Source organism: Oenanthe melanoleuca, chromosome 3 (genome assembly GCF_029582105.1).
Source record: "Oenanthe melanoleuca isolate GR-GAL-2019-014 chromosome 3, OMel1.0, whole genome shotgun sequence".
NCBI lineage: Eukaryota > Metazoa > Chordata > Aves > Passeriformes > Muscicapidae > Oenanthe > Oenanthe melanoleuca.
This window is the reverse complement of record NC_079336.1, coordinates 57,700,340-57,726,334: the sequence shown is the minus strand read 5'-3', so window position 1 is coordinate 57,726,334 and position 25,995 is coordinate 57,700,340. Positions and strand designations below refer to the sequence as shown.

The 25,995-nt window shown below is 39.2% G+C and overlaps 1 protein-coding gene across 6 annotated transcripts in view; it reads right to left on the bottom strand.

Moving 5' to 3' along the window:
* Positions 1–25,995, bottom strand: part of ARID1B (AT-rich interaction domain 1B) — a 323,079-nt gene that overhangs the window by 205,095 nt on the left and 91,989 nt on the right. For all 6 annotated transcript variants that reach the window (XM_056486539.1, XM_056486541.1, XM_056486543.1 and 3 more), the window contains exon 4: positions 19,228–19,338. In XM_056486539.1, coding sequence (XP_056342514.1) covers positions 19,228–19,338 — 111 coding nt within the window. The remainder of the gene's footprint in view (positions 1–19,227; positions 19,339–25,995) is intronic.

Sequence of the window (25,995 nt, the reverse complement as noted above, 5' to 3'; positions counted from 1 at the left end):
CCCACTCCAGCACTGGGCAACTTGACCAACCACTGGAGGAGCAAGGCCAAATTTCTGCAAAATAAGGTCCCTAAGAGGAATCAAAGAGGTGTCCAGAAAAACTGGACTTCAGGGGCTGCAGCACAGCAAGTGCCCTTAGGAGTAGAGTTTAGAGCCAGGACTACAGCTTTTGTTCAGTGCTGACTTTTCAATACTCATCATCTGTACTAACCATGGATCCAGTGCTTTCATATATAATTAAAAATAATGAAACACTACTGTCCAAAAAATTCTAAATCTAGGACTAAAACTACGCGAGATTACTTTCTATGAGTTGCCAAGTTCAACTTTCAGAACTTTCCACAGTCTGGAAATTGAAGATCAATGGCATCACTATACTATTTCAGGCCTGCACACAATTTTCTGTATTTTTTTGAATGGTTGCCTAATAAATCATATAAGTTCTCAACACCTCCTACTTAACTTTGAAGTATCTTAGTGTAATTCAAATCACTGTTCATTGTTAACACTCACATTTAAGAATAAAAAAATGAAATAAAACAAAATAAAATATACTTCCCTCTCCCCAACACTTCAGCAAGAATACAAACAAAATATTTCAGTGATGTCTTTTTCCAAACTGGCTCCAAACCAATTTTGCTTTTCCAAAAAAGCAGAATTTTAAAATTCCAGCTGAGTTATTTTCATTGTGTAAATAGGCAAACACCTGAAAATTTTAATATACTTTATACAAACTTAATTTTAGACTTCAAATAAGAGAATCTCAAAAAGTCCTCCCTGCTGTAACGAATTATACATATTCCACTGATCAGCCCTTCCCCAAGCTGAAACCACGCTTTGTAAAATTTATCAAAACGAAAATTGTGATGAACCAGAGTGTTTACTGATGTTCAATACTAGTTTAAGTAAATTAACCCTAGACTAATAGCTATTAATTATTTTCATAAAATATATTATTATGTTCTGTACTCTGAGCAATCACATTCTAATTTGGGATACAGTTCCTCTTCTGAGGTATAAAAGCTAACCTAACATAAAAAAGGACATATTAGTGTTGTCTTTTCATTTGATAAGTGAATGAAATTAAACAACAATTTCATTATGGCAGTGCTACAGGAAACAAACACACCAAAAAACCACCAGAGCAAAACCGAGGAAGACACTTAACCTAGTTCTGAAAGGACATATCTAACAAAAAATGACAGTATTATATCACTATTATTAGCTTTAGAAACAAAGCTTTTAGGAGTAATTTCAGTTTTTAGTCCATTACCCTAAATGATGGCATATGTAAAAAGAGCACATGCAGAAATGTAGTTTGAGAAAGATTAAGAGATTATTTTAGAAGCAAATCACTCCATAAATAAAGCATAAAGGGAACACAGCATCATTCAGGAATGGACATCTGTCACACAAGCAGATACCAGATCACACATTCGCAGCTTAATTCTGCAAAGTAGAAAAACAAGACTTGAAAAAACCACATAGTCTTACATGCATTACATTTATTTTTAAATTTCTAGTTACCATAAATATCATCAAGAAGTATAAACATTACACAGAGAGGAAATGGTGAGAAATAAAATGAACAAAGACCAGACTAAAAGAAAAAGTCACATGGAATTGGAAAAATCCAGCCCTATCCTGAGTAGGTCTAGTGCTGCTTTTCTTCTAGTGGGGGAGGGAATGAAGAGGGAAGAAAAGTCACATTCAATGTCATTTTGACAGCGACCTCTTATTCAAAAACTATTATTTTTCCATCTTGAATAAGAGAGAACCAAGTGCTCTTCATAATCACATAAATGACCTACCACTCTCTAAGTGCTCTCTCTTAGATCAACAAAGAGCTATCGGAAGCAGAAAGTATTGCACACTACTCCCCTGTCGTCTCAATCCAAGTTGTCTGCACAGCTCAACCTACGGTAAGAGAAACCCTGAAAGGCCAAAAGCTTTAGGAAATAGACTTATCAGACTACCCCTCCTCCTTGAAGCAATCCTTTTAGAGCTTTGCAGTGTTAAAATTATAAAGACACAGAGAAAAATAAAAGTTAAGAGCAGGAGAGGAGAAGCAGGATGGGAGTTAACCTTTATTTTTCTAGGAGAAGCGACTCAATAGCTTTAAAATGGTGTTTTGCAAGGGTGGGAGGAAAGATTTCAGTTGTCCTTAGAGGCAGAGCATTCCCTAATGCTGCATTTTCAGTCAACTTGTACAATTAACTAACTTAACATAAAGGCTCTTATTGCAAGGCATGCCACACCAGAACATAAACTGACCGATGCACACCTCTCCCTTCTCTGGGGGAAACAGAAGAGCCTGTCTCCATAAGGTCAACGGCAATGCTAAGGATCTTTATTCCAAAAGAAGAGCTATTCTGGGGGTTGGAGATATTTGTGCCATTTGTGTTTTGTTTTGTTTTCACGGACAAAGGGATAAATCCAATTCGTTTATTTGTCTTCAGTTTTTTCCCTACAACTGAACCAGGCAAATACCCAAAGAAAAAAAAATAATGAGAAAAAGGGGGAAAAATCCCCAAACACCTCTTTCAAACTATAGTATTGCCAAACACACAAACATCTCCCAGAAATGCTTTGCTGCTATTTTGAAATCCAACTGCAAATTACATAAGCTTAATTAAAAAAGAAGGATCTAGTACACTGAGTGACTTAGCAAGTCAGACCTCAGGTAACTCAAAGGGTGGAAGTAAGGGGGTAGTGCACAATCCAGATATCCAGCCCTTATTAGTGCAACTGTCCCAAAACACTCCACAAACTCCTGTTTTACCAGTGAGGAATGTGATGATCACATATGGCAGGGTACTTCTTCCCTCTGATTCCCTAAAAGCCGAAGTGATGAAAGCTTACTTTTACCAGTCAGGTCTGCCTGAAATCCTTCGTTTCCATTCATCCATCCAAACCACCTGAAAAAGTGCAAACCAAACTACTTCTAGTAGATGGATTTGCTGGAAATTCAAATCCTCTCAAAGAGAATGGGTGAACCACTTTCTGACAAATGGCATTTGTTGAAATGCTCTGTGTTCACAGGCTGCAATAATCTGGGCAATAACTAAGAGCTGGGGAACAAGGACTATGGCAAGCACTGGGATGACTCAGAACTCCTTCAAAAACTAAATCCATATATTCACCTCTACCACTACCATAAAGCATAAGGATTAAGTTTACAGAATCGGTAGGAGGAACCAACAAGCCATAACGCTTTCTTCTGTTTCTACCAAGAGAGAGTATAATAAGTCACAAAGGAAAAGCAAACGCAAGAACACCCTAAGAGAATCCTTGGATCTGACCTTCTCTCCATATTCTCCCTCAGTCATCTTTTTTTTCCCCCTGCTTCCTGCACAGCTAGCTGTATTGCTGACTGCAGAACACTTACTGAAGAATGCATAATTGCATCTCTTTAACCCCTTGCTGTCTCAGTGTATATACTGTGCTTGGATCTAGGGTTCTTAACGTTCCCCTTCCCCCATCAAAAAGAACGAAGACAATTTGTACAGGCTAGCAACCCCCCAAAAATATAAAAATTACCACTGATATGGTCCTATTGCCAAAGACTTCAACCTATACAAATTAGACTCTTATGTTCCTTCACCACTAGCTGCTCTTGTTTATTTCCCTTCACTATATTTTATTTCAGACTGCTCAAGTATACACAGTAGAGTCAGTGAAATGCAAGAACATCACCAACAAAAGAACATTTCGGGCCCAGTAGCTTCTGTTCACACACTTTTCTACATGAATCTTGCAGTGTGCAAATGCAACAAACTTTTTCACTTCCATCAGATCAACCCCTACTCTGGAAGAGCTTGAGAACCTACTCTTACATCAGTGACAGTAATAAATTCCTGTGAATTTTGTTCTTCATCCAATGTATAAAGAAATAAGCAACTCTTCAAAATAACAAGTACTTTTGAATTTTTAGGGAATTGCTATGCAATCTCAGGCTATAGTGCTTGTGCTTTGCAAAATTCAAGAACTAGAACACTCTGAAACAATGCTTTCTCATATTAGCACTAAATATGTTCGTAGGCCCTAGCTGCTGCTGCTGGTAACAAGGACAAGAATGTTTTTCAAAATAATTTCAGAAGTACCAGCTGTTGTGTTTTAATGGACAGGAGACCTTAACTAATAGGCATATGAGACCATAGCGGCAGTCAGATGGAAATGATGCAAAAACAGAAATCCTGACCTAGAAAAGACTTACACAAAAAATATTCCATGGGCCATAAGCTAATGAGAATTTGGGTGGGGTTTTTTTTTTATCCAGTTTGTCTCTATTTCCAGCTAGTCAGAGGAATGGCTGAAGGTTTAGAGCTCTGAATAAAGATACTACTAACCTATGTAACACTGGTTTATAAATGAATTTTTCTTCATTTATGAATGGTTTGCAAATATATTGTTTTCAACAAGGCTTCTACCTGTGCTGAAGGATGCTGTTAAAGCTCAGCAGAAGGCTACAAACGTTATCAAGGAGAGCTGCATGTACTGGTTGCTACAGGTAGCACATACACTGCGGTGCACAACAGGTTTGCAGCCTGTGTCCAAGGGGCTCAAAATGGACACTGATAGGGATCAACAGGGTGCAACTGGGTAGAACAGGTGGTAAGAATCACTCAGCCTAATCTAAGCTCACTGAAATCAGTGAACCCACTTCAGAAAAGTCTGAACTGAGTCCTCTAAGAATAAGGAGAAGTGGAAAAGTAGAGTGAAATTTACATTCATTTGGGACTACTGTAGCTGTTGTTCATCGACTGACTTGGAAAAATTCACCTGTATGGAAGAGATGCTATTGGTGCTTGACTTTGGATTTTTCTTCCATGTGGTTGTTTTTTTTTTTTAAACAGGCTCTCTAGTATTTTCTTCTCATTCCAAATCAAAGACTGATATCACCTACAAGAAGCTAATATACTCTTTGACTCCTGTGGCAAAAAAGTAATAAAAACAATATACAAAAACTCAAAACAACAGGTCTACAAAAAGAGTTAAAAAGGAATTGAAAAACTGAAAATACTAGGAACTCTGGAAAAACCTGCAGAAGGAATAATTTAAAGTTGCTCTGAATTCTGCAAATACAGCACTAAGAAGAACACTGAGTACCTAAATAATTAAAGTTTATCCTCTTTATTGAAACAGTCCATGTTTGAGAATTCATGTGAGTTTTAATGTTTAATTAAGGGATTTAAACCTCGTTCTAAGTGAAAACTCAGTGCAACCTTAACTATGAACCCACGAGGTCACCTCCATAATATATTCATGTTGGGAGATCCAGGACCTGGCTTTTACATAAGTCAGTTACTACAAATACACAGTTCAAATATCAGTCACAAGCACGTGAAAAATCAATTTACAAGGAGATGAAAAAATAAATGTTCTAGGAGATAGGATATGCTAATGAAAATTAGTGTAGTGTGTTTGCTTTTTGTCCACATCCAGGTTTTGGTTTCATATCCAGTGACTGCTGAGACATGTTTATTTAGTGATTAAAAAAGAAAAAAGATTAAGCAGCAACTTTGAAAAGCCCTGTGTAGATAAAGATACGCCTGTTTTAGAAGCAATTAGTAATTTCTTATTCATGGAATGTAAACTGTTTTGTCTAATTTTCCCAGAATTTGCAGATTTAAGGGGAATGCAACTCAAAGGATGAAATTCATACCCATAAAGCCTGGAGATGAGAGTAAGCCTCTAGTCCAGCCTATTTAATATATGCAGTTCTACAATACTATATCCACACTTGGAGCAGATTTACCCATCACTGCTCTTCTTTTTTTTCTTTTTAATACCTAAAGAGAATTTTAAAAACACATGAAAGAAAAAACTTTAAAAAATGTATCATTCATCAACACTGCAACACACCAACTGCAGGCTGACCTGCAACACAGCCAACAGCTGCTGTTGGCCATGAGTAGACAGGGGCCTCGTGCAGATCTCAGGTGGTGGCCAGGGGGCTGGGATGCCCATCTGCCACCTACCCTGGAACTCCCCGAGGCAGTAAATATGTGTCCCTTGAGCTTCAGATGCACCAAAGGTGTGTCTACAGGAGTCACATGGATGCTGAAGATGGATGTGGTGGGGAGAGCAGGAGCCCTGCACACATAGCCTCCCCGCTTGGATACCCAAGCACAGTCTGCAAGCAGCTCAGTAGGTGAAATAAATCTCAGTGTTCCGGTCCACTGTCCAGAAGCTGCAAGTCCATCCCACAGGAGGTACCATTCACATCACCACTGCTACATGGCATCAGTAAAAAAGGACAAAAAATGAGCAATATTTGCCTTTTTGTGAGATGCCCTTGGAAGTTTTAGGACAGAAGGATCTGTGATACAGATGGACAAAGAAAGGTGCCAGTAAGCACCCCATAACAACAAATTCACAGTTTAAAGAAAAGGGGGGGGGATGTTGGGAGAAAATATGAATTCCAGGTTTACTTGTTACCCTCGAAGTTTGTAACAGAGACCATTTGTGTCGGCTGGGATGACTGAGTCCCTGTATCCACAGCATTTGACTCCACTTGGATATATGCCTCCTACTAGAGACTAAAATGAAAGCTATATTTTAGATCAGTGGAAAAGTGAAACAAAGCCTGCAGCCTGTGTTTATAGCAATACTTCTACTTGTCTAGATGCATTTCATCAGCTCCATATTAATAAGAAAGGTGGTTGATGTAAATACTGTGTCCCCAGGATTGTTCTGGATTTTTTGTTCCCCAGTCCTTCAACCATGAGGTGCATCTTTTTTGAAGGCTGCCAACAAAAATGCTACATGTAAAGAGTATGGGTTGAAAACACTATGGGCAGAAGAGAAGATGGACACACTAATTAAAAGGCAACCCCAAAATATTTCCTCAACCCAAACCCTCTACAATCTTATCAAGTCTCGTGTGTGCTGACTTCAGCATCTGCTTCAATTAAATTACAAGAACATACCAATCTACATTGCTTTTTAGAGTGCTTCAAAAAGCAGAATTGTTGAAAAAAAAATTAAAAATATTAATGAAAAGAAAGATTTTCTCTGGTTTTGAAAACATTAAATGGGAGCAACCAAATGTGCTGGAGGCTTGGCTCCAAGTTTTTTAAGACAAGATCAGGAGAGAAAGGGTTAAGTCCTGAAAAATAAAAGAGCAGCAGAGCAAATCTGACTACATGTTTGAAAGGGCCTATAAAATGTTACAAGCAAAACAGGAAAGCTTGTGTTAATAATGCATAAACCAAAGGAGGGGGGAAAAAAGCTACCCATTTAATGGAATAATGCTTTTATCCCCGCAGTTAAAACGAAATAAACCATGACTATTAATCTGGTACGGCCATGTAAAAGCGCAGTTTTTAAACATTTTCGAAGAGGGGACAGCTCAGCGAGCGCTCCGGCGAGCGGGGCCTTCGCAGGGCCGCGCTCGGCGCTGAACGCCAGGCTGGGCTCGGCGGAGGCCATTACCCGCCCGTCGCCATGGCGACGCTAACAGAGCGCCCGGCTTCAAAGACAAAGCTGTAATTTCAGCCGCGCAGCAGCCAGAGGGAGCGGGGAGAGCTCCCTGCCACCTCACCAGCCATTACACAAATGCCCTGCACCGCGCCGAGGCGGCCCGGCCCGGCCGAAGGACACGACCCGAGCTGGCTACGCCGACACGCTTTCGGGTTCACGGTGTCATTCCAACCATCACAACAACAAATGTCGTTTTCACTCTTTCATCCTACGTGAAAAGAGTGGGGATACTTGTGAGATCACCAGTTCTGGGGAGAAAACCCTCAGTGGGAAGGAAAAAGCTCGCTTAAGTTTTGCCACTGTGTGGAGAATGGCAATAAAAAGTAATGGTAGTGCAGAAATGACAGACATTAACTCACCTTTCACACTGCTGCCTCATCAATGTGCTCTGATTAAACGTGACAAAAATGTCCACTTGGAAATCAGTCTGTAAAGCTGGCCTTGTGGCCTAGCAATAGTTCAGTGTGCTGTCTGAAGCCATGGATCCAAGCTCGGATGCACTTTTTAAAATCCACTGTACTGAGTCTCCAGGAGCGAGTGCAGCTCGTGCTCCTCACTGCAACACGGCCATGTGTCTAACCAAGATAAAAGTGACATACTCCCTTTCGGTTTACTGAAGTTGGGTTACCTCGCAAAGAGGAGACAGAAGAGATGGAGAAAAGCCAGACCCTTACACAACCCAAAACTTGGAAGTATATTTTTTAATCTTAACACATACAGAGAGGTGTGTATAATCAAAATGCTATTACAAGCGTAACTTGGTTATTGCCTGATCTGAAGGAAATCTAACCCTGTGGTGCAGAAATAAGAACACTTTGCTTCCCTCTCAAGCAAAAGTGAGGTTTTGTACCCTTACCAGAAAGGCACCTTCCCACCTGAGAGAGCCCAGACACTTCTAACACTAGTGCCAAGCCCAGCAGCACACACAGCACACCAGCCATGCACACACTTTCGCCTCGGATGCCAGCCCAAGAGCTGACTGGGGAGCAGCAGCACACGCCTCCACACCCTGTCCCTGATCCACATTCTCCCAGTCCAAGGCACAGCGGGGGCCAGCACCTGCTGCTGGGTTTTGCCACTCTGTAAGGTACCTCCTGCTCACAAGCTTGAGCTGGATCCTGCATGTGACCCTGGATCAATAACCCCAGACTGAACCTGGAGAAGCATAAGCTGCCTGATCTGCACTTGTTCAATCACGAATCTCTGAGTTCTGCAGAGCACAAAATCCAGCTTTTGACAAACCTGAGCCCATGTTATTCAAAATAAGCACACAGAAACTGAGAGTATGCGAAAAATTCAAATATACATGGATGAGTATATAGAATATTTAAGATTGTGGGGAAAAGTAATAATTTTTAAAAGAAAGAATAAAGGAGAAGGTTGGGTGTTTTTTTTATTTACATCTTCTTTTAAATAAACATTTAAAAAAAAAACCTCTTTGCACCATAGCTGATCACATATTTTGTTTCCAAGTTTCTTTAATGGATGTGGGTGGTGGAGAAAAAATGTGTCAGACTGAGTCTTTTAATTACTTCTAAACTCTGGAGTTTCACTGCATGCTGTAAGTGAAGAGAGCCCTTAGTTGGCGTGGCTAGCTGACTACTGCCCTCTGACCACATCTCCATGGAAATGGAGGTCAAGCGATCAAAATTCACACAGGAGGGAAAGTTTGTTTTTCTAGCAAAAATAAGGTAAAGAATTTACAGGACACACTTCAGTCTGACCTGTATTACTGTGAACATAGCATTAAAAAGCAAGCACCAGAAATCACTGGTTGTAAACAGCAAAGATTAAAGAGCTAAAGTGTAAGTATATGCAAGTACATACATTGGTGCATTTCTCTTAATTTCATAGGATTTGATATGTAACCTCTGGTTCTTTGCAGAGAAGATAAATCTGTAGGTAGGCCAAATGGCCCCTCTCACTGTGGTCTCAGTGCTAGAATGACCCTCTGGCCAGAAGCAGCCCAAAGCCTCCAGAGCCAAAAAAATCCCTGTGTTTTGTCACACCTCAGAATAGGAACAAAAATACTGTTACTGTGATTTGCAGTGGGCAAACTGTCTAAAAAGACATGCAAGAAGAATCAGCAGTCATTCAAAAATATTGATGTGTATATGCAGTCTTTGTAAATCTTTAAAGGTACAAACAGAAAAAAGGAAAGTAAAGAAGGCTAAAAGAAAACTGAATATGAGACAACCCCAATGATGCTATGAGATGTTATTTATTTTTTTAAAAAGCCAGTCTCCCCTCAAACAACAGCAATAAAACCCACAGATTTTAAGATTTTACAGCCTTTCAATAAATTCTGAAGTTTTGCTGAAAATTGCACCAAATTTTTACTTTCCCCCCCACATTTAGGTATGATAATAATGATACAATAAAGAGGATGGAAAAAAATAGGTTTCTATGAAGCTTTCATTGAGCCATACTATCAAAATCTTGACATGAACTGTAAGTTAAAATAAAGAAAAGAAATAATCTGGAGTTTTTCTTCCATCTCCACTCTCCCGTGGAGTATCATATGAAAAATTGCTAAGGCTTTCAGTTTCAAGTCTAAACCTAAAAGATAACAGTTTGCATTAAGTTTTATCCCACGCCATAATGAATTAGTTCACTAGGGTCAATGTCTGTACTTAATCCATACACCACTTTATCTACCTATTTAATCTTACTTTGATTGCAAGAATTGAGTTTAAAAATATCAGATCACTTCCACTTCCTTTATTTCCATCCTTTTCAAAAGCAAGAACTTGCTATTGAATAATTTGCAATTAAGAAACAAAAATAGTAACAGTTTAGATCTCTTTCATTACCTTTTGTACAAAATGCATTGGGAAATTTCATCAGATATGATACTGCAAATATATATGTGAATCTACACCTTTTTCTATGGCATGAAGCAAGCTTTGTCCTCTACACTGAGTCCACTACTGTATATTCAGCAAATCTTACTAAAGCTTACTGATGCATAATGTATTACTACATGCAAACATAAATACAAATGCTCATGTATGCTTATCTTTATATTACTTCCCAAAAAGATAACTTCAATCAGAAGGTGGAAGATAAACCACCAAGTGAATTACCACCTTGAAGGGAAAAACCAGAACAAAACCACCAAACCCAACAACACCACACACTGAGATAAATTCATGCAATTTAGCTATAATGTAAAACAAATGATCCAGGATGGCATATTTCCCTATCCTAATGCAATTATTCAAATGTGTCTCAAAATTCAGGTCCTAAGTCTTATTTTAACACAGCAAATCTCAAAATAAGGTTAAGATGATTAAAAGGGTCATCTGCAATTGTATGCATAGAAGGAAAGAGATCAAAAGCCTAAAGACTGGGAACTGAAAGTAGCCCTTTCCTGGCATTATCAGCTTTTCTATCTTAATTTCAACACTCTGTGATGCTTCATCTCCAAAATTACACTGTGAATTCAAACAGGACCATCTTTACAAAGTCTTGTGTTTGGAATTGAGTGGGAAATGGCACAGAATAATCTGCATGGTTTTAAAGAAAGCTGATGCAGCAGGTTAAAATGTAAAACCATCCCTTCCAAAAACAAACGCAGACACCCCCTCTGCTTGTGTGTGTGGGTCTGTATATATGTATTTTTAAAGGTAAATTGATAATGGAAACAGATCTACATGAAACACACTTCAAAAGAACTTCTCACATACAGATAGTACAGATTCTGTAAAAAGTCACCACATATCGCTGTCTTCAAGAGAAGATTCATAGTGAATCAGAGATGTATGGCTCTAGCAAAGAAAGGAAGGTTTTGGAGGTTTAAGTGGTACAAGACATTAAGTTTAAAGAAAACACATTAAAGGAACATTTAAAAACCTGATTCAAACCTCAAAAAACCCCAACAAGCAACCAACAACAAAAGAACACTACTATAACAAGTGAATGGCCTCACAGTACAGGACTGAATTTATCATGATTCAAACAGTTTCTAAAACAAAAAGTACGTTATAAACACTTCCCATTTGCACTGTGATGGCACCTAGAATCCCCAGCAATTACGGACACACCATAAACAATCACACAAAGCACTGTGAAACCTGGCCTAATCTTAACACTATTGACCGTGACTGCACAAACATCTGCTCACACAGAAACAGCAGCTGACCAGGACCACTCAGGAGTCAGCGTCACATCAAAGACTGGCAACTTTTTTTTTTAAACATGAAAGCTGCAACAATAACACCCGAAACCAACATGTTCCCAGCAAACAGGAATGGAAGGAGGAAGAAAAAGAAAAGGCATCTACTGCTAGGCTTCAGATGTTGCTGGTCAGAGTGAGTTACTGTGTTTAGCCAAGGTTATGAAGCTGAGGTCATACTTCACAACGGTTGGACAAGCAAAGGAGTTACTTGAAAAAAAAACCTGGTCTTACAGGAAGACTTGTGGTAAAAATAAAGAAAAAACATTTACAGTGTCTCAGGTACTTCCTGAAATGGTATTCAAGTGAGTAATACTCCTTTGTCTTACTTTCTGTGTTGTAATCCCCATGTTCACACAGGCATGAACAAAGACATGCACCAGCGAATACATTAAGCTTTGGAATTTATAGTATGCTATCAACTCAAAATTTACAAACAACCAAGCAGATAAGATATGTGTGCTTTTATAAACTACACATGTATGTACACACATTATGTAAAATGTTCAAACAGTAAAAACTGATCCCTGAATAAAAAAATCCCTACCACTTTAGAGATAGATTCACAAATGCAGAACCTAAAGGCACTAACTTGGAAATTCAGGCAGATCAAAAGGACAGCTAGTGCAGTTGCTGCCCCTGCAGCAGGTACATCTGAGCCATGCATGCAGAGGCACATGTGCTAATACAGTTTACAGCCTTGCATATTAAAGTAACCTTGGGAGCTTTCAGCTTGCCTCTCATTTCAAGCTGCAAGATTTGGTGGTTCAGGGGCTACCACAAGTGCAGTTCAGTCTGCCTAGCTAGGAGGGCATAAGCCTCTGTGGAAGGGATCAACATGAGGCAAGAGGTGGTAAGGAAATAAAAATTAAAATGCTTCAACCACCCAAATTAAATCTAGTTTCTTTAATTTCTGAATCAACACCAATACTATTCTAGCATTTGGAGATATATGATGCAACTTCTCACGGCTTCAAAAAAACATTGCAGGATAAAAGCTACTAATACTTTACTATTCCACTTAGAATAACATTGGCCTATTTAACTATAAGTTTTTGCAACCTTAACTGCTACTGGGATCTATAATCCCTTAGCAGGTTTCCCACATAAACTTCATGTAGAGGTCAGACTAAATATTTCTTTTTGCATTTGTAAATTTTCTTGGATCATAAATTAGCCACTTTGTTATTACAGGGATGTTGTAAACATTGTAAATGTAAAGTATTTTGGATCTGGAAAAGGTGATGAATAGTCAAGTATCTTTTTTTACAATACTTAGTGAAATTACTTTTTATACTTCAATAACAACCTAAAACTGTTCTTTTAAATAAATATGATCAATCTGCCAGGCAAAATCAAGTAATTATGTAAAGCACAAAACACAAATTAATACCAACAGGTCCTTCTCTTCACACTATAAATACTAAGAATACCTAATTCAAGCATCTGTAGTTTTGGTTTCAATATTTCAGCTTAACCCTACATGGACAGCACATGCCCAGGGCTGCTCTGCACTACTTTAATTGCACATTTTCCCCAAAATGTGACTTAATGTACAAGCTGACTCTAGGACAAAAATCACTTTGACCACCATACATGAAGCCCTGGTTTAACGGAAGTTGAATGCAAAATGTGGGCTAGGACGTGGGCACACAGAGTTCCCTCCCCTGATAACATCACCAATGTCAGTGGTGCTGCAGTGGCTCACACTGGTTTTGACCATGTATTCTGACTGCCACAAATGGGAAGCCACATACAGAATCTGGATGCGGCAGCTACAGAGCATGTTTTGCACCTCAGAAACACACAGAAATACATATACTTGATATCTCTATATATGTGTGTTGTGTGAAACTGGTTCTACCTACAGGTTTACTACAAAGAATGTTAAGGGGAGGGGGGGTAAGAAAAAAACAACCAACTAACCCAGCAACTGCACTTGATCCAGAATTAAAATAACTTGGAAAAAATAGCAGCTTCTTCCAACTCTGCACGTAATGGCTAAGAAAAACCTTTGAGATAGCTTAGTCACTTCTTTGCAACTTGAAGCTTTTTTCCTTTTATTCTAGGCTTAAACAAAGTTCAGTGGGGCATCAAACTGCCTCAGTTTTAAATTACAGTTTGTACTTTAAAATAGAATGCATGCACCACATGTTCCTGAAGCTAGAGGGTGGGAGTGTTATTCACTGAAAATTGAAGGCTTGTTGAGTCAATAATCTTCTTTCACAGAGTAACAATTTTCAGCTAAAATTTCTTGACCCAAACAAAGGAAAACAAGATCATTCAGTTATTTTACAATGTTGCAGAAAAGAGAAAGGAAAAGTGGGAAAGAGGCACACCAGTTTTATCCTACTTGATGTAAAAACAGTGGAGAATTTAATTCACAAGTATTACATACTCGCATTTCTTTCTTGTTCACGGTTTACCATACTCCCAAACAGATATTTTCAGGCAGAGGCATGAACAACTTCAGGACAGATTTTCTATCATGTACTACACACATCTATCAGCTGGCAACAGCATGCACCTCCCAAGAATTAAAAATGATCAATTTATAGGATTTTTTTTTCACTCTCAAATCACAACGAATACTCTGTATTTTTAAAATAGTATTTAAATTTAGATCAAACTTTGTATTTGCTTACCTGCAAAGACTTCAATAAGAATTACAAAAAAAGAGGGTCACTGCACTACGTTCTCCTTTAATACTGGTTTGTCCTTACAAGAAGGGCTATAGTGGTAATTAATATTTACATGATGGCAGTGCCCACAAGCCTGATCATGATTAGGGCTTACTGGACTAAGCTGTGTATAAATGTCACCAGAGTCTCTCGTCCCAGTAGTTTAATCTCTGAGAAAAGAAGAGTTACCTTCTGCTCTCTGTCACAGTTGCTCAAGTAATGCTGGGAAGTGTTTTCCTGGTCTATTAAGACTTCGCCCATTAAAAGCACTTGTTCAGGGTGTGCTGTTGCTTGAGACAACTTTCCAAGCTACTTCATATTCTAGAAGTGGGACAGAGAATCTGGATTCCCAAACCCTCCCATGTATTTTCCTCATAGCGTACACCTACTGAGATCCATCTGAAATTATGCTGTTCCATGAACCAAGTGTATCTGGTTTTAGATTTAGTTCACTACAAATTCCCAACAGAGGTCCTCTGAAATCTAATTTAGTACCTGCCTTCTATAACAGAAAAGGTGTGTCAGCTGGAAGAAAAACTGTCCAGCACTCTAAATATCTTTCAGAGGCTCATTAAAATGAGGTAGAACAGAACTATGAAGCAGTTAATAAAATCAGGAAGGGATTGCTGATGTGCTGTTTTCCATGGTACCAAGCATAATGAAACAAGACAACTGACATCTTAAAAAAGTTTATCTGTCCAAGAACAGTATTTATTATTTTGAGCTCTGAAGCTCATACAACTATGGACGTGTAGAATCACAATCAACTTTGTCAGGTCACAGCACTGCAGAAGATTCAAGTGGCATTCTACCTCCACTGCTGGCTACTGTTTTGTTTTGCATGAATGAAAAGACCCAGTGAGTAACTGACGACACAGAATGAATCCATAAACTCTGAATTCTGAATGACCTAGCAGAGTAGTGATTCCCTCAATTCCAGATACATCTTCCCCTTTCAACACTGCAAGACCGCCAGAAAGAACAAGATAAACCTAACTTACAACATTAAAGCCACAATTTCCCTGCAATTTACATGGATGCATCCATGCATGCTCATGCCTCTGCACCTGCACTCATGGGTTTGCATTAAACAGTTTAGGGATGGGACCTGGCAGAAAACTTGCCTTACAAAAATAAGTGAACTGTCTTCTGTTTGTCTGCGGCTCTGTGGCTGTTTCAGGGCCTGACTGTGAACAGTGGAATCTAATGTGCCACCATGTCTCAGCTGACAGGATGACGGCATCTTAAACCCTTCCAGCAAGATCACACATTCATTTAGGATATGGCTAAAATCAAAGCTGCTGTGGTCCCCACTGTCTGTCCTCTTTCCCATCACAGCTATTGATTACCATCTCCTCTTCCAAGGTGCCACTGATGCCCATGCAGTTACTCTGTGATTCAGTCAAAAACTAACCCAGAAATAGAGATTATTTTTCATCTGGCTCAGTTCCCCAAGTCAAATCTACTGGCCAGTCCCAGGAGCAAAAGTAGAAGAGAAGAGATGGCACAGACAATATGTGGTGGGGCACACAGCAGGACTGAAGCTGCCCTGGCTTACAACAGCTCAAGATGCCACAGAGCCTTTACCTGTACATTGTAACAAAAAAGCCTTAGCAGAAACCTTTTAAAGCTTGGCAGCCTTGGGCCATTCAACCTCACAGGTCAAACAAGCACACCTGAGCTAGGCTAAAAAGGGTCTTATTAAAACAAAGTAACAGCAAAAACAGTAGCACCTATCTGAAATTACTTTAATACTCATGCCAATTTTAAAAAATTAATTCATGTTTTTTGCTTCTCATTCTATCGACACAATCCAATATGAACATTTATAAATACACTTATTAAAGACAAAATAAAGGATTAGTCTTCATACACACACACAGCCTACTGCTGACACAAGCTCTTTTACTGCAACAACAAATCTGCAGATCCATCCTTTGCAAGCTTTTTCCTATAAGTCTACTAGAGCTTTCTCACAATAGAAAAAATGTGTATTTTGCTATTATCCCTTAAGTCTTGATAAATATGTTCTGTAGTAGCTGTTCTCCAGACAATTTCATTCAGGCCTCTCCCCCTTTATTCCTCCACTCTAATAGGGAACAGTTTCTGTTTATGACTTCCTTTCCTTCACAGAGTACCTAACTCCCATGTTTTCTCAAAGGCTTGAGATTTCCTTCTAATTGTGACCCCAACAAAAGTGCTTGGAGCACTATTCTGTGCAACTTTTCATTTGGGCTCTCAGTGACTCCACATGGTCAGAGACCCACAGGTCAAACCCTCCAGATATCAGAGCAGTTAGGAGAAGGAAAGCAAGCATTGTATAGAATCTGACAGGCCATTAGAAGTAGCTAATAAAGCCATATTTTGTTTGTAGCCATTTGTTACCAGCCCACATTACAAATTTGTCTGCTTTGAACTTTATGGGAACATTCATGCCAGGACTTTTATATACAATGTGTGAAGGAAACGGAACAACTATTGAGCTGTTTAGCTGTGCTTACTGTGACACAAACCTGCTGAAAAAACTCCCCCAAAGGGTGACACAAACCAGCATTCAGTGCTGCAGAAAGTGGCCAGCTCCTCTTCGAATCCATCAAAGGGAAATTCTTTTTTTAAAGCCACATCAGAGAAAACCATTCACCATTTAGTATTACATCTCTTTTGTTGTTTTTTGACACTTGTATAAGCTTGCTATATAGCCGCTGTGATTTTACACAATGCCCTTAAGAAATAAAAAGATAACAGGCAAATTGTATAAATACCAGAACACCATGAAACAAGACATAACTAAATTTTATTAAAAGCCTAACACCACTGCTATAATTTCAAGCTTCACTGTACAGAGACAACTTACTGACTACTACCCTGAAGAACCACATTACCCTAAAAACAAGCTTAAGAAGCCATATTGAGTATACCAAAATAAAGCTAACTGAACAAGGAGTAGTGATCCAGGGTTTTCATAAGCAGTCTAAAATAGAACACAGAACTCTCCTGCTTCAGGGAAAAACCACCATGTTTAAACCATTACCCCAAATAGACTTATATTGAAGCTTTTAATGTATGGATCATCAAAAAAACCCTGTTGCTACATACAAAGAGTAGAAGTTGTTTTAAATTTGAAAAACAACACAAACAAAAACCCCACACCAACACCAAAATACAGAATTACAGTATCCTCCATTCCCCTCCACATGAAAACAGCAGTGTTTTTTGAGTATATGAAGTGCTCTGAGGTTATGCACCAAAGCTTTTCAGTAATTAGGTGTCTCAGTAACAGCATTCGGGACCAACTTAGAGTTTAAGCTCAGTGGCCAAAATGGTTAATATTCACTGTTAATACAACCAGCTTACTCATACCTAGAATAATTATGAGCTACTAAATATACCAAACACTCAGGGACACAGATAATACCCAATACTCTGCTTAAATATCATGATGCTGGAGATAGGACAGAGCATGGATTAAAAGTAGGACAGCTGTTTAAGAAAAAACACAGGCAAATTAGCAGAATCTTAGTTGATAAATAACTTTACTTCCCTCTACCCTAATAAACACTGTTCATGATAACCTGGAAAATAAAAAGTCCTTTTTAGTATCTCTGCTTTTTAAACTAGGTAGTTGTTGCCAAAACAGTTCAATGTCCACAGGAGCTACAATTTTTAAGGTAACTGCCAGCATGCCAGCATCCATTTGTGAGAACTGTTCAGACAAATAAGTCTGTTTAAAAAAGGGGTCCTGAAAAACTGTCAGATTAATACTAGGTTCAAAGCAAATCAGTATCTTTTCTCATACCAGTTTCCACAGCTTTTCCTGAGACTTGCATGTCTTAAATGTCATGTAAAACATTTGTAGCATGTATACTCTCCTAGGTGCCAAAGATGAAACTTTAAAATGCTATGAAGATGTTTACTGCCCTATTTTTAAGGATTTACAATTGTGCCATGTGCCAGAGGTAATATATATATAACAAACTACCAGATTTCATAAATACAAGTGATTTCTTGATACAGTAAACTTTTCAGAGAGATCCCTCTGCCAACTGCAAATGAATACATTCCCAGTGAACTGCGGGATATATCCTCCATGTTTCTGATACATTATTCCAAGCCAGAGGTCACATAGTTTATAAAGTTTTCATCATTTAAGCTGAACATATTCTAGTTGGTTTAAATTCATGCTGGTTTATACCAACAAACAAGAAAATCCCCAAACCACAAGGAGCACAGAGACAAGGTTAAGTACTTTGTCCATTATAAGACGTTCAAAAATGCAAGCAGCTGCAATGTCTCCACAATGTATACTCATTTGTGCTGTTTCCCCCACAGCAGATTGCGTAGAGCTCAGAAAAGCTGATAAATACTAGTCCAAAATAACCTCCTAGCCAAAAATCAACCTAGCTTAAGTATTCCTGTTTCTACAGTTGTGTAGTAATAGATAGTAGCAGAATTTAACATGTCAAACTCGTTACTGATGATCAGGGTTTGGAACAGACAACTCTCGGTAACAGTATTTTAAATCAGAATCTACTGAAAACATTTGAAAAAGAACACAGAAAAAAGCCTCCTCCTCACCAGATCAGTTTGTCCAAGCATGGAATTCCTAAAGTTAAAAAATCAATCCATTTCCTCTATGTAAATACACATGTGCAGAAGCACAGAACACACATGTGCATAAATAGTGCTGTTCTGAAACAGAACAAGCCTAAGCCAAGTCCACTCATATACAAGCTACCTGTTCCCATATTTTTAAAACCAATTTTTCATCAATCTTATTTAGCATTTCTTCTTTCACAACTTCTCATTTGCTCATCCCAGATGCAATGAACTGGTATGTAAAGTGCTTTCAATTTTAAAATACTGAAAAAAACATTATTTTCTTACTGGTAAGCTCGATGGTCTTTCTTGCTGGATTAGATTCAAGTCTTCATGGTTAGGCTTTCCTGGGGCCATAGGGGGTTGAGATCTGGTTCCATAGCCTTCCTGAGACATGTCCTGTAACAACAGTTGTAAAAGAATTATTAACCTGATTCAGTAACTGTAATCAAATCTGCATCACAGAAGGGTGAAAATACAACACCTGAGTGCTGATGGTGTTTTTGATCTGAAGTTTTTACTAGTTAAACCTTTCTGATACAAGTATCAAACCCACACAGGTACCACTATGACATGTGCTGTTTGTAAGGAAAACCAGGTAGCTGAGATGCATGCCAACAACCAGCAGGGAATCATACCACTGGAACATGAAAACACACAAAACCAAACCTCTTAAATAAACGACCCCATTTTACTGTAAAAGAGTAAGTAGCAAGCACAAACATTCATTCTACTCTAAGATGTATTCTCAAGCATTTTGATAAAGTACTGAGCCAGGTGGAAGACTGGACTTGAAAACAGGATTGCAATCATGCTGCGTAATCAGATTCCTGTAACAACCCTGGATTTACCAGCAGTACTACTGGCGCAAATTTCAAACCCTGGCCATCAGGTCATAGCACACAGCACAGTTGCTGCATCTGCTGGAGGCACAATCTGTCTGAAGGGTTAGAGGGCACATTTGATCAAGAGTAGCTCCAAAGCTTGTACCAGTAACCTGGGGATTTTCATCCCTACACAAGCCCAAGCAGTCATAGTTAATGGCCCAACACAACATCCACCATGCACGGGTGGGGGAGAGCAATGAAACAACCTCCTGTCCTGCACCCCATTCCCCACCCCCCAGCACAAGCTCATTTCACTCGCAGAGGTAGGTACTTGCCCATTGCAAAGCCTTAAATTCAGGCTTCATTTTAGCTTCTATAGTAGCTTCTACACCAGCTTCTTTAGGGAAAACAACAGAAAGCTCAATACTGACTTCAGCATGTATAACTGGCAGGGAAAGTTGAAGAACCAGTTCCTGCTAGAAAAGATATCTCACCTTTTTCTTTGTTTTTAAATGACTTAACTCTCCTCTCCCCTTCCCTAGTTTACTACCAGCTCAGTTTGCTTCAGCCACCCTCAGACCTTCGATTTTGTGGCATACCTGGAGCAGGAAGAAGCTGCAAGGCACAGAAGGACAGGGCAAGCTGCCCTCTGCCCCACCCCACCTTGCTGCTGCCTGTGCAGGGCTGCTCAGGCAGCCCAGTGCCCACAGCCACAGCTGTGGCTCAAGCACAGACTCCAGAAGGCAGCTGGCTGGCAGAGCAGGAAAGCTTTCTGTCTCCAGTTTTAGCCCAGCTTCTGACAGAGAGAAATTTGTTAACAACTGTACCATTTCCATTCAGCCCCTTCCACCCATTTGGACTCTCACAGATTATTTTAAGAGATGCAGAAAATTCAATGGGGCTAATTAAACAAACCCCAGCAAACCTGATACGATATAAACCCAGCAATAAATGACCCTATCCCTAAGCCTGTGCCAAGTAAAATCAAGAAACACTTAAAAGGCCAGCACTTCAATGTGGTTACCAGCAGAGGGTAACAATTAGGCTTAAGGGTGACAAAGGCTGATGGCTGAATGATTATTATCCCCTGTGACCCCCCGCACTCCCTCCCGCCCAGATTTCCACTTGTCACACAGCTCTCCTGCTGCGCACACCAGCAGGTTCCTGTGGATTAACAGTGAGGTTTAAAATCAACAAATGGCACAAGGCCTCCATTCAGCAGCCTTCACCCCAGTACAAAGGAGTAGAAAGGTGCAGGACAGCTTCACAATAGGCAAACAAATGAGCAAACCTCTGCTTTCCTTTTTATTTAAAAACGCGCACGCACACACACACACACACCACGCTCACGCACGCCGGGGCTGTCACTACACAGGCACTTGCAATAAACCCAGCAACCCCAGATTTCAACTTCCAATTCATCATTCAACGCTGTGCTTCCTAATTCTTAAAAAATTACACCAAATAAAAACCACTTGTCAAAATGACAACAAAAACCACACAGTTATACCAAAAGTGGTGAAAAAGGATAAATGGAATATTCAGTTTAGGAGACGTCATTGTAGAAACGCAATTGTTCCTTTTTCCAAACACACACTACAGGATTTTGCTGGGAAGCAAAACTTGTTTTATATTTTGAAAAATCAAGAGCCATTACTTCATTACAAAGTACCAAGCATGGGTTTTCCCACATGTTTGCAAGATTTTAACCTTGCTTCCTACTGAAATTTCCAGGGAGATGAGAGCAGGAGAGAGAAGAGACAGCATGCTTTCTCGTGAGAAATACTGCAGGTTGAACAGAATTTACTTTTACCTGGGTATTTGAAGATTTGTATGAAATGTCTTTCCACACACTGAAGAGCACATTAAAAACCCCAGACACAACAGTCTTTGTCTTTTTAAATGCACCTTTTTCACAGAGCTTTCCTTTCTGTCTGTGGAAAAATCAAATCCATTTGCTCAGTTCTAGGTGAGGTTTGGAAACACAGATATTTGTGTTTGTTAATGATGCAGGCACCTGTGCACTCCAAATAGGACTGAGATTACAAACTCTTTTTACATTCTCTGCAAGCTATGTAGATACTTGGATCACTAGAAACTTGGAAGGCGGCTCTTGAGAAGTAAAGGATCAGTTTGCTCTCAGTAAGCTGCAGGCATGGGAATCTCCCAGATGAAATATGCATGGGACTGTGTGTATAATTTTATCTGTTTATACACATGTATTGCCCAATAAAAACAGTCCATTTATATCCTAAACATAATGATTAAATAATAGCATATTTCACTAAGAGGTTGGCTTCGTAACCAAAGTAGTGCTTAGTATCATTTTCATTTAAAAACAGAAGAGAGAAAACCTCTACTGCCTTTCTTCAGTTCTGCATTTGGAAACTTTGTTAACATACAGCATATTACAGAATAGCTACAACAGATTTTGAGAGATAAACAAGAAATAAGGAAAGGAGTATTAGAGCAAATTGTCTGTCACAGAGGAAATGCATGGAATTGGCAATTCTCGCAGCTTTGAAAGGTCATTTTTCTTCCTAGCATCTAGGAATGGATTTATCAGGGCCTGAACAGAGGGAACATAAGGGGAAGAGGAACATGTTACCACGTGTTGTGCTACAGTCATGGCTGAGGAATTCCCCATTGATACTGGGGCTCAGTCTTCTCCTGGGATTCCTGACTTCTTTTTTTTTTCTGTTTGATTCCCAGTATTTCATCCATCACTGACATCAGCTTTCAAAATAAAGCTTATGATTTTTTATGAATCACAGAAAATCCTTCCTCCCATAGATGAGCATGTGTGTAAGACAGAAACTCAGGCTTTTATAAACAGAAGGCTACAAGTTTCCACTCAGAACTTCCCAACTTGGCACAAACCCAATCATATCATAGCTGTTACAGCACAAACTGTCAACAAAGTTGTAAAATAACTAAAGTCAGGGTTTCCCCATCAGATTTTAGAAAAGCACAAGGACAAATAATCAGCAAGTCATAAACATATACTCAAAATAGCTGAGGTTTAGACTTTTTTAGATTTTTAAAAACACATGAATGATTAAAATAGGTAGACAAAAAAAAAAACCTACTAGACAGAGCCTAAAGCCTGTATATTGGGTAAGCTGTTCAGAAATTGATCCATAAATACTTATTATATTTGGGGAGCAATAATAACAACAACGAATTGCTCATCATCCACAGAGCCTGGACTAGTTAATTCACTTCCTATTTATGTACACTTCCAGCTTTTTCTGCAAATTGAGGTATATAGAGCTCAAGATGTGTGTAGTCTAAGAAGTAAGGGAGGAAATGGGATATTTTCATCCCTCTTATTCTCTGTTACTGTATTCATCTTACAGACTTTCAAAGTCTCTAATTCTGGTGTGGGATTTCACTACTGCAGAGGTTTAAAGTGACAGAGTAAGCCTACATACTGGCCTGCAATAAAGTCAAAGGCTCCTTGTTCCTGCCTCCCACAATTCTTGCAGCTGGACACACATCTCTTAGTTTGTATTAGTGGTCTTTATTAGACCACTTTGTTAAATGGTGCAACTTAAAACCTGTCAGGTAAGTAACCCCTTCCCCCTCAGCGTTATCATGGCTTACTGAGTAGAGCTGGCCTTGGGAAGGCTTGGGTGGGCAAGAGAGGCAGGAAACTTCCCTTCTCTGGCTGCAGCCAGCCTTGAGCCTGGCTCCACACTTGCAGGAGTCAATTACATTGCAACCACTTTGGAGCAGGCCACTGCCAGACAGCTTTTTCCTTTTCTCATGTGTAATGATAATTAGTGTCATGCTTTCATTCTCTAGCTGGACCTAGTCTAAGACAAGCAAGCCACATGGATGTGCTCTCTGCAAATTTGAATTAATATAGCACCAAAGATGATTGAAACCATGTAGATTAAATGCACACTTGTTTTAAGTTTTGCCGAAGAAGATTAGATCTTATTATTAAATAGTTCAAATTATTTTTTAATAGAAAATGAAAGCATAGTGAAAATATTAATGTTTGTGGGAAAACCACATTTAAAGGAGGGCTGCGTGAGAAATGTCATTCAGGCTTCATTCACTTCTACTGCAGTGAGTTTCAGAGGGATAACATGACCACCCAGGAAGATAAGTACCATGATGGTTAAACAGAAAGCAGATAATTTATTGAAAATAATATGCTATAATTCAGTCTGAAAAAAACTCATTAAAAACTATTTTAGCCGATGTTCTTGATTCAGTCGGTTAATCTTAAGAAGACTTAAAGTGTGAGAGCAGCAAATTCTATAGCAATGTGACAACAGCAAAACTGAAAACAAATATTAATTCTTGTCTTTTTGCCTCAGACCACTTGAGTATGGAAATCAGAGCCCAGCAGAGCAGCCAAGAGAAGTGGACAGCCCTACAATACAAGAGTATTTTACTCATCTACTGAACAGAAAGAAGACAAGTGATATGTTAGGGGGCTATGCTAGAGGGACATGCCTTGTTACCACTCAACCAAGCATCTGCTCATTCTGTGTTGACAAATATGTATCAACACATCTACCCCATTTCCACCTTCTGCACTAACAGACTACAGTAAAGAAAAACATTACTTACCAGAATGGTGACATATCACTAAATAGCCAACTTCTAGCCCAACCGTAATACCTAACACGTCACCTCCCAAGCTGTATATTCTCTGGTAGCACAAAACTGACAACAAAGGCCAGCCAATCTGTTAGAGGAATATTGCAGGTAAGGCTGCACTCAGAAAAAATGTTATGCCCAAGGCCACAGGCAACACTAAGTCTCATGCAAGCAGCCCTGTGGGGAATGATCCACTAAGCACAAAAGAGCAGAGATGTTTGCTTGAATCCTGGTCAGATGGTCTGCAGAAGTCCTGCAGGATGTAGATGGACTCTTGCAGAAGTTCTTAGGTCAAGAAGAAATACATACATATATATCTTGAATTTTATGAGTCAGAAATGGGAAGGAAAAAATGAAACAGAAGCCTGTAAAGCCTTGAAGAAAATTGTTATCTTGCAGCTGGAGAGCACTGTGCACAAACCAGCAAGCAAGTCTCTTGCTGCACAAGAGGACAGGTGATTGCAGGAAAAAAAATAAATTGTTTTGTCAGTCCCAGCACCTATTACACCAACAAAAAAGAGAAGCGTGCTACCCACCGGAGGTGGATTACCAATGCAGCCTGGTAATCCTCTTAAACATGCGAGTCTGTGTTTACGTGATGAACTGAATAAACCCTGTTCACAATCAGAATACGTAAATCATTTCAAGCCAACCCTGCACCACCACCACAGGAACCTGAATGGAGACAGGGAACACAGTTGTCCTGAAGAACGGCAGCCAGCAGGCTGGCATCTCCCCCAACACACTGACGCTATCTTCTGACTGCTACTTGAGTGGGACCAGAAAGCAGCAACTGCTGCTCTTTCAGGTCATTTGCCACAGTCAAGCCAGGGCAGGAACATGCCCTCAGAAACAAAGATGAATCTCTGCCTTATCAAGTTAACTTCAGTCTTCAACATCTTTACAAGTACTAAAAGGAATCAACAACTTCAGAAAACTGACAAAGCAAAATAGCTCCTTCCTTTTCGAAGAGGAGAAATTAATCCAGAAATCATAAGTAATCTGTAAGAGAAAAATCCTACCATGTACATGGAGGCATTTGGAAAACCTGCCAGTTTGCATGCCTCAAGTGCAGACCAGTCGTTGTCCCTAGGACATCATATCATCTTCTTCAATGTTATTAATGCTGTCCTTTCCAAGATATCTGCAGTTTCTTTCTAAAACTTACTATTACCTAGACGTCCTTTGTTAAGCTGATTTAAAAAAAAATTACAATGGTAACATAATTTTCTCCTTCATGATCCCATTTATCATGAAATGACATCTAAGTTAAGTCATAACACACTGCAGAGAGAAGAAAAAAATACACTATACAGCAGTTGATGCAAAAGATACTTAACTTAGGTAAGCAAATATATTATTAAGGGTCAGTTCATCAGAATTCTCAGGAAGTTATTAGCAAGTCAGACTATCTAACTATCAAAGGCTTTCATCTGCAGAATACATTTTAAGCACAGGGTCAAAAAAAATATTCCTATATCTTACAGGAAGATTTTTTGTTTGGTCAACACAGCTTCTAGTCACATATTAGGTAACCTGAGCCAAACGAACAAGACAGAAGGGTCTCTCTTCCTAAATGCTCTAGTCCATTTTCACATGTGTCTTTCTACAT